The sequence below is a fragment of the Pistacia vera genome, unplaced genomic scaffold, assembly GCF_008641045.1.
Source record: "Pistacia vera cultivar Batoury unplaced genomic scaffold, PisVer_v2 Contig1395, whole genome shotgun sequence".
Classification (NCBI taxonomy): Eukaryota; Viridiplantae; Streptophyta; class Magnoliopsida; order Sapindales; family Anacardiaceae; genus Pistacia; species Pistacia vera.
In genome coordinates this window covers 343,803-353,462 of record NW_022195461.1, presented here as the reverse complement: position 1 = coordinate 353,462, position 9,660 = coordinate 343,803, and the positions used below count along the sequence as shown (strand labels likewise).

The 9,660-nt window shown below is 34.5% G+C and overlaps 1 protein-coding gene across 1 annotated transcript; it reads right to left on the bottom strand.

Annotated features, from left to right (window-relative positions):
- Positions 1-1,968: 1,968 nt before the first annotated feature.
- On the bottom strand, positions 1,969-5,271 carry LOC116123005 (G-type lectin S-receptor-like serine/threonine-protein kinase At1g11410). Its single transcript, XM_031408804.1, has 7 exons — positions 3,996-5,271; positions 3,783-3,899; positions 3,462-3,664; positions 3,079-3,289; positions 2,741-2,978; positions 2,455-2,608; positions 1,969-2,381 (listed from the first exon to the last, which is right to left on the bottom strand). Exons 1-7 carry the CDS (start codon positions 5,269-5,271, stop codon positions 2,079-2,081), a joined length of 2,502 nt encoding a protein of 833 aa, XP_031264664.1. The 3' UTR covers positions 1,969-2,078.
- Between the last annotated feature and the right edge of the window lie 4,389 nt (positions 5,272-9,660).

The window sequence follows — 9,660 nt, the reverse complement described above, 5'->3', positions numbered from 1 at the left end:
TTGTTTGGACGACTGATTATGTGTGTCCAACCATCCTAGAGCCCTCAGGTACTCCTTATCCCACCTCAAATTATGTCAGTTTTGATTGGCTCTTTCCTACCCACTAGATTTGTGTTAGTAAGATATTTGTCGACAGAGAACCCTCTTGTTACTCTAAACCTATTCAACACTCTCATTGGCATTAGGCCATAGCCAATGAACTCAATGTTCTTGCCCAAAACCACACTTGGGACTTGGTACCTCGTCCTGCACACCGCAAACCTATTGGCTATAAATGGGTCTACAAAATCAAGTTTCATGTTGATGGCTCTATTGAATGCTATAAAGCCTGGTTGGTGGCCAAAGGGTTTTACTCAACAAGAAGGTTTTGATTGTCAGGAGACCTTTTCCCCTATTGCTAAGCATGTTACTGTTATGAAGTTTTGCTTCTATCCGTGGTTGGTCATTGCATCAAATGGATGTCCACATGTGTTTCTTCATGGGGATCTTCATGAGGAGACTTATATGGATCTCCCTCAGGGTATTCGCAGACACGAGGAGAATAAAGTATGTCATCTGTGAAGATTTCTTTACTGTTTAAAACAAGCATCCTGGCAATGGAATGCTAAGTTCACATAAGCACTCACTAGCATAGGTTTCATTTAGTACAAGCATGATTATGCACTCTTCTCTTACATCGAGGTAAATCATTCATTGCTCTCATTATTTATGTCGATGATATCCTGATCATAGGGAATGATGAAGTGGGAATTGGTAACTTAAAAGAGCATCTCAATAAACATTTTCATATAAAAGATCTTGGAGAACTGAAATATTTTTTGGGAATAGAAATTGTGAGATCTCTAGCTAGTACATCTCTTAGCCAACGCAAATATGTCTTAGAGCTCATATCAGACTCTGGATTATTAGCTTGCAAACCAAATGCTATCCTTGTCAAACAAAACACCAGACTCACTATCCTAGAATATGATAGTGGGATATCATCTCCAGATATTGGTCCACCTTTTGAAGATCCGTCACATTATCTAAGACTTGTGGGACGTCTGATTTATCTCATGATGACACGACCAGATATCAGTTATGCTGTTTACATTCTTAGTCAGGTCATGCATGGGCCAAAACAATCTCACATGGACGCAGCTATAAAGGTTCTAAAATATTTGAAAAGATGTCTTGGTCTTGGGCTTCTCTTACCTCGGAATGGAAATTTGGATTTGATAGCTTATTGTGATTCAGATTGGGGTACTTGTCCTATGATGAGAAAGTCTCTCACGGGGTTTTGTGTTAAACTTGAAGGATCTCTCATATCTTGGAAAACAAAGAAGCAATCGACAATTTCTCTTTCATCAGCAAAAGCTGAATATAGAGCTATGGCTAATACCACATGCGAAATCACTTGCATTCTCGGGCTCCTAAAGAACTTAGAAGTTCAGGTTGAAAAACCAATCATTTTATACTGTGACACAAGGCGACGTATGATATCGTAGCAAATCCAATGTTTCATGAGAGACTAGCACATAGAAATCGACTGCACTTTGTAAGAGAAAAAATCCAAGAAGGCATGATCAAGACTATGCACATTCGAACTTCAGAACAGTCAACCTACATTTTTACTAAGTCTTTATGTAATAGACAACGTTCACATTTACTTCGCAAGCTTAAAGTTTATGACATATACAAACCACGAGTTTAAAAGGGGAGTGATGACGATAATCATGGAGTGATTGGAGTGATTGATATTTTCCCTTGAATGAATATTCCATTAGCATAATTAGTGTGATTAGGCCTTTATGGCATGATTGTATTTCCTTTCTTTACTGTTACAAATGTGTATACATTGAACATTGTACAGACACACAAAATACAATTGAATACAGGAAACATTTCTGCATCTCTTTCTCTTCTCTTGGCATGCTCTGGCAGTTTATTTCTGCTTCTCTTGCCTTCTTCAAACTCTGACACAAGCTTCTCCTCTGCCTATATATTAAGGAGTGTTACCCATTTAATCTTGAATCAGATAAATAATGGGGTTCGCCTGATATAGTTTCTGTCAGTCCAAAATTACAAGGAGCTTGCTGTTAGCGCCCTTGAAACATACTAATTGTCACCTCATTTACAGAACCAACTCCTTCACTAGTCGATGAGCCAGCCACAAAGGAGATTTTGTTCCCAATAAAAGCCGGTTGTTTTGGAGAAGGAAGGCCATTGACATTGCCTAACATGAAAATAACTGCGGACATAGTTGGCCGATCTATCGCCTGTTCTTGCACGCACAGGAGCCCAATTTGAATGCATCTCAATACTTCATCAGCAGGATATGATTCACCCAATGCTTTGTCAACTATCTCTATGCTTTTACCTTCATTCCATAGGTTCCAAACCTAACAAAATACAAACTTGTCAACATTTTTGGTTGAAAAACTAAAGGTAAATTAGTTTTATAGTTTCCCTTACATGTCCAACCAAATATGAAGAGGCAGAATCTTCAACAAGAAATTTACTGTTCTTTCTACCGGTGATGATCTCCAACATTAAGATCCCAAAACTATAAACATCAGACTTCACTGAAATTAACCCTTGCATTGCATACTCTGGTGACATGTAACCACTGCAACATCATAATAAGAAAGAAACTACTTACCTTAACAAATGGTGAACGAAGATAGAAATCTTCACTGCACTAATTCGATCCATATGCTGGAAAATAGCTGAGGAAATTTTTTTGAGGGTGGGGACTTACTATGTTCCAACAACTCGATTGGTATTTGCTTCAATTTGATCCCCTCCAAATATCCTAGCCATACCAAAATCTGAAATTTTTGGGTTCATTGTAGCATCCAGTAGAACATTGCTGGCCTTTAGATCTCTATGGATGATTCTGAATCTTGAGTCTTGATGTAGATAAAGGATTCCGCGAGCAATTCCCCAAATAATATCCAAGCGTTTTCCCCAATCCAACAACGAGCTTTGTGTTTCATCTGAATCCAAAATTGAATATTTATGTTAATATCTTTCAAAGAAAGACAAATAACATTCTGAAGTGACGATTCAAGGAATAAATGTGGAAAAAAGACATACAGAAAATAATACAATCCAAGCTTCTATTTGGCAAATATTCATAGATTAACATTTTTTCTTCCGCTTCAATGCTACAACCTAGAATCCTCACAAGATTTCTGTGTTGTAGTTTCGCAATAAGTAAGATTTCATTCTTGAACTCTTCTATTCCCTGTCCAGAGTATTTTGAGAGTCTTTTAACTGCTATCTCCTTTCCATTATGAAGACGACCCTGAAACCATAATTTAGATGTTTTACATTCAAGTTTCTATTGAATTCACAACTGAAAGTCAATATTGAGCTCTCTAGATATATTCAATTCTGTAAATTTTTTTTTTTTTTTTAATATTTACTATTTCTTGGTATGGCCATACAAACAGAAATAGATTAGGGAGATCCATTACCTTATAAACAGAGCCAAAACCACCTTCTCCAAGTTTGTTATCAGTAGAGAAATTATCTGTAGCCGCAACAATGGTTCTAAGGTCAAACATTGGTAAATCTGGATCTCTTGTATTCCCATCTTGTTCTTGAATATCAAAAGAGTCATCTAAGTATGTTGAACTTGCAGCCAAGTTAAATGAAGATGTCCTGTATTTTGCCTTCCCTGCCATCAAACACATGAACAAATACAGTATAATGTTTGACAAAACATTTTGGGCAAAATTGTAAAAATATAAAGCAGAATACAAGAAAAGGAAACGAGTGAAAATAGATTGGCTTACTCTTTTTCTTCCTTCGGAAGAATGAAAACATCAAGGTTATCGTGAAAAGCAATGCCACTAAAGAAAGTATCACAATTGTCTTCTTGGCAAGTAGTGAACCATTCTTCTTATAAAGTGCTGAGCAAAATAAAAACAATGCATATTGATGGTACCAAATGAATTGGTTTCCGACAAAAGATCATAAATAGTTGAAATTTCTAAGTAAAAATGTACCTAACTCAGTTGCATTAACACGAACATAGAAATCTTGACCAGTATTTGTATATGTTCTCGCATCCATCATATTCCCATGATATGTCAAGCATCCAGTAGCTCCTCCCTCACTTTCAGCATATGCACTTGTGTAAGCTAAGCAACTACAATTGCTCAAGCACTTTCTTTCACATTCCTTCAACCCCAAACTCAAGTCCACATGTGTGACATTTGTATCCGGCACCTTCAAACGTGCCACCTTAACAAATCCTTCTCCTTTTTGACACGTGGACATACCTTGCTTTCTTCTGCACCCATCCGAACCGTCTCTGTAGAACCATGATTGTGGATTCTCGGGTTCATACCCAGGTAGGCACGTGCACTCAAAGTCTACATATCCAACATTATACGGGTTACAGTTACTGTTGGCGCCACAATTCCCATAATAATCACACTGCTCCATTGGGGCAGAAGCAAACTGAATCCATCTCTTATCCCATGAGAACCTTTGCGTAACTCCTGACTCATTTAGTACCAATCTTATCCTCACTGAAGAGTTAGTTACACCGTACATTGAGGATAATTCATCTTCGTTATCTTCAAAAGTAGAGAACGAAATTTTACTCCACTGTATTTCAGGTATGCCGATCAATCTTTGACCTGTCCACGAGCCAGTTCGCCATATCTTATCCGGACCCCTGTACAATGACAACTGAGGAAATCCAGTTGAATCGAATCGGTAAGAGTAGTTTCCAGTTCCAGGATCATCTGGGGATTTCCAAGACGTTAAGGACCAATTCACACTTCTTTGTCTGTCCAACCCAAGTTTCATAAACGGAATCAGAGTATTAGTAAGATGATCAAAACCTTGCCATAGTGTCTTCTTGGTGTCACGTTCGACCAAAACAAGATTTCCTGTATCTAAGAGCTGAGCTTTGGTGTTGCTGGTGGATGTGACTGAAACATTTGTGGACCAGACAATAACAGTTTGGTTTTTTTCAGACAGGACAAGGTTTCCGTTGTTGATTGAGAGGACCCCGGATCTATCGTTGATTGGATCATCTCTATTAGCCACCCAAACAATGGCTTTATCAGGATCTTGATAATACCAAATTCCAACATATCGTTTGGTGGACTTACCCGGACTGAAGAATCCAAGAGTAAAGATTTTTTCGGTAGAGTCTATAACCTCACCATCTTTGATAGAGTTGTTTGGTGTGATGGCATTCATGGAAGCAGAGAAGTGAAAAAGTTGAGAGACTAGCAATGTTTTCAGAAACCATATTACACGACACATGATCTTTAAATCATTTGATGCTATGTTATGCTTTGATGAGGATCGAAGTTAGAGGTGTTCTAATCCTTCTTCTTAAGTGTGATGAAGGGTTCTTTACTAGATGCCTATTTCACAAAGAAAACACGTTCTCCCAAAATGTGACACTATGCATAGACAAATTTAATTCCAAATGATTTCTCCAGCTCCAAAATATTCCCACAAAATTGTAACGCCCGTGAGGGTTAATGGAGTGATTTTTCTTTAACAAAAATCATACCAATTTAAAACTTGAACAAATATTAATCTCTTAGTCAAGCAAAACCTAAAAATAATATCCTTAATGGCCTCATGAAACCAAGGGATAACTGAAGCCTTTCGTCAAATCCTCTACGATCTTAAATAAATCCTTACGCACTTGCGATCAGTTGAAATTCACAACAAACTGTAGTAAGTATAAAAGTCAGTAAGCAGACTAGTTTTTCTCACAAAAAATAAAATACATTCAAACTTATAATTAATGCAATATGACTTATGCTCATGTTGCCAAATGTAGATGTATTTTCGTTGAAGTTGTTGACCACTTCAACAATAAAGGGCAAGGTAGACGCATTCAGAGGTTTCGTTGGAGTGTAAGAGGTAGCACCTTCGGACCCGTAGGCAGTTTGGGCCTATTCCATGAAAAGTCGTTGTAGCATTTCTCTAAGTAATTAAATTTCTAATTGGATTTAGGCTCAGGAAAATAAATCCTAATAATATTAGGGTTTTCTCATTAAACATAATATATAAACTTATTATTCTCTTGTATGAGTATGATAGCAAGTCATAGGTAAATACATTCATTGTAACGAGAGAGGTGAGACAATATTCTACTAATATTGACTCTGTTGAATGTAACTCATTTTTTGGATAAACTATGGTAAATCATGTGTGTTTTCTTTCTCTTTACTAATTTGATATTTGTGATTGTTTACTTGTTTGATAACGTATTACTCTCTATTGTTTCAATTTCAAAGGACGACTTAACTAGATCCTTAGACATATTGATCCACTTTTGTGGTTACATGTGGCAAACAAAACGTTTCCTATTCTGCTATTTTAACCTTTCATACTTCAAAGTATTTTTTCTTTTCGGAAACTAAGTCTTAGCTAAATTTCATGACTTTTGACTTAGAACCTCATTAACACAATCAAAACCTTATACAAAATTTTAGGACCTCAAATTATCAGGAGAAATATTATTAACTCCCCCAATTCTTGCCTACTTACTCACTGATCAGAACAATCTTCACTAATCATCCATTCTCTTTCGAATTTTAATAAATTAATGGCAACACCAAAACTTCTCAAATTTTCATGTTTTAGCCAGACATAATCACAGTATGGGAGCAAAGATTACAAGTCGTTTGGAGTTCCAAAGCCCTTTCAAATAAATCATGTTTCGCAAAACTTAAATCTTGTAATTACGAGTTCAACTTTGAAAAATCATTAAATTTCGTATAAAACTCCTATTTAAGTGAAACCGCTTTTATTCGTATGGAAAACGCAGAAATTCCAGTACAGCACCAACAACTTTGAAAATTGATATAAAATAGTACTTTGAATATTTTAGTGAAACGAATTTTGGTAAATTCCTTTAGATTGTTATTTAACATATAAAAATAAGAACACTCAAAATCCACGTCGAATTTCAAAGAAAGTTTCTTATTGGCTTACTGTCATAAAAATTCTGTGAAAAATCATAGTTTAGGCATTAATTTCATAGAGTAATACTACACTTACAAAGAAATTTTACAAAGATTTTTACATAAAGTGATGTGACAAAAAATGAATAGAAAAGTGAATTTAATGAATTTGACTTTTTGTTTCACTCTTCCATTCATATTTTACCACCTCACTTTCTATAGAAATCTTTGTAAGATCTATTTGTAAGTATAGTATTATTGAATTTCATAATAGAAACTTAACCTAAGAGGTCCTTATTCAAAATTATAAGAGACCCAATCTTAATCCAAAACCTGTGGCAAGAAATCCCAAGACCATAGTCCTAAACCATAAAATCCTATGGCTATTCTAATGTAAGATTTAAAGGAATAATAATTGAAGAAGGTTAGCAAATTACCTCATTGACAAGTCTTTCTTGATCCCATTATTCTTCTGTTTTCCTTTTTTTTCTTAAGGGTTATATGATATACGTAAGAAATAAACCTTGGAAGTGTATACACTTAGGCAAGGGTTTCTTCCTCTTCATTTTTCCAGTATAATTCCCATATATATTAATATCTCCCAATTCGTTTAAGAAATATATTATTATTCAGTCGACATAAATGCAATTTTACCTGGGTCAATAGAAAGAAATCCATGAGTGGCCAAGATTAGTCTACGGAATCAAAATTGTCTCCTTTTACTTTTCTAAACAAGAGACGTGCATTAGTCGGCTGTCCTTTTTATCGTTTATTTAAAATTTGATAATAAATGTCAAATGATTCAGACTAAAACTTTTCATGGTAGTTTGATTTTTCCAAAGAGACGTGCGACTTTTAGGCAAAGCATTATTATGCTGTCCTGATTGCAGATTAAATGTGGAGCTGGCATTGTTGAAAAAAGACTATTTTAAAGTTCAACAGGTCAAGTCAACGTTCGTTCAGATATCTAGAAATTACTTTTATTTTGATAAAATATCAGCCAAGATGATAGGATTGAATATTCCCTTATCTTGCTTGAATTCAATTTCATTCACTATAGAAATTGAACTCGCTCTCTAATTATCATTTGGAAGACCAAGAAAAAACAATGACATGATACATAGTCATGTAATGAAAACCCCTTATAGTTAGTAACCAGTATGCTTCATTCTTTCAAATTGCAAGGAATTTCACTATATTCTTATTATATATATTTAAAAAAAAAAAAAAAAAGTTTATATGCCCAGCACATCAGCCTTGAAAGTTCCATCTAAACTCATGATATGAAGAATTGATGACTCCAAACGATAACAATTTTGTACTACGTACAACAACTGTAAAACTTTCTTCAGTTGCAAGAACCTTAACAGGATCGAGAAAACAAAAACAGAGAAATTAAAAGAAAATACCTCAATTCTTATTCAATACTCCCTCGTTTAATTTTAATTGTCCTTTTTAGAAATTTTTTTATTACTTTTTTACCAATTTTACCTTTATTCTATACTCAATGGTTGTGCACATGATCTAATAGTCAACCAATGTATTTTTTCTAGGTTCAATGAGTTCAAGGAGGTGTTTAATATTTTTTTCCTTTCCAAAATTTATTAATGACAATAGTCCTCATATACACTATAAATTCAGTTTCCAGAAAAAAACTTATGTATATCTCCAACAATAGAAAAAATGGACAAAGGTGAAGAGTCCATTTATTTGGATTCTAAACCTTTATTTGATCCTACGATGATGTTTATAGAAAAGAAATGGCTTGATGAAGACGTGTCAATTGTTGGAGAATTTGGACTGAGATTAAGGTCGAGAACAACATTTGCAACATCAACATTAAGATCTAGCAAATGAATTTGTGGCTCTTCTTGTAAATGAATTTTTGGGTCCTCTTGTCAATCTCCATTAATCAACATCAGTATGTATAAAATCCACATTTAAATCTATTTCAAGTAAAGTTATTTGGTGGCTTTTCCTTGTAGCCATTTCAATTATATTATTTTAACATTCAAGAATTATTGCTTCTTTTATAGAACAATTTTTGGTGGGAAATCATAAATATTTGTAATTTTTAGATTGAATTTTTTGGCGGAAAAAGAATTGAAAATTGAAAAAAAAAAATATGAAAAGTATTCCAGGATCTGGAGGGATAGATATAAAGAGACAATATTAATGGATTAATGGAGGGAGAAAATGTTTTGACTTTTGAGTAGTTCAATAAAAGGGTAATTTAGTCATATGCACTAATTTTTTTCTAAAATTGGTAAGTTTCTTAATCTGTGTGCATTAGCTAAAAAGGACAATTAAAATGAAAAACAATTTATAAAAGTATATTTGAATACAAAACATTACAAACAATTTATACAATATTTGCTGAATCTGATTTGGCAATCCTTGTCAAAGAAATCCTATCCACTGAAAAATTTACAAACAAACACAACAGTATATAATAGTAGCCGTTAGATAGTCTTCTTCTTCTTAGTAAAAAATAACCCAATCATCTCCTAGTATCTTTTTGATTTTAGCTTGCAGTGAAGAATCGAAGAACAAGTCTGTATCAACTAAATGCAAAGAGCTTCTTTGTTGAATGTAGCGAGCCTCTTTCTCATAATCAAAACGCTGCCGTTTTTCGTCTTTTAAGCTAACAGACTTTAGACACTGTTAACTCATTCCTTCTTCTTTCCTTTGACATTCAACATCCTCCCTCAAGCAAAGCAAGAGTATC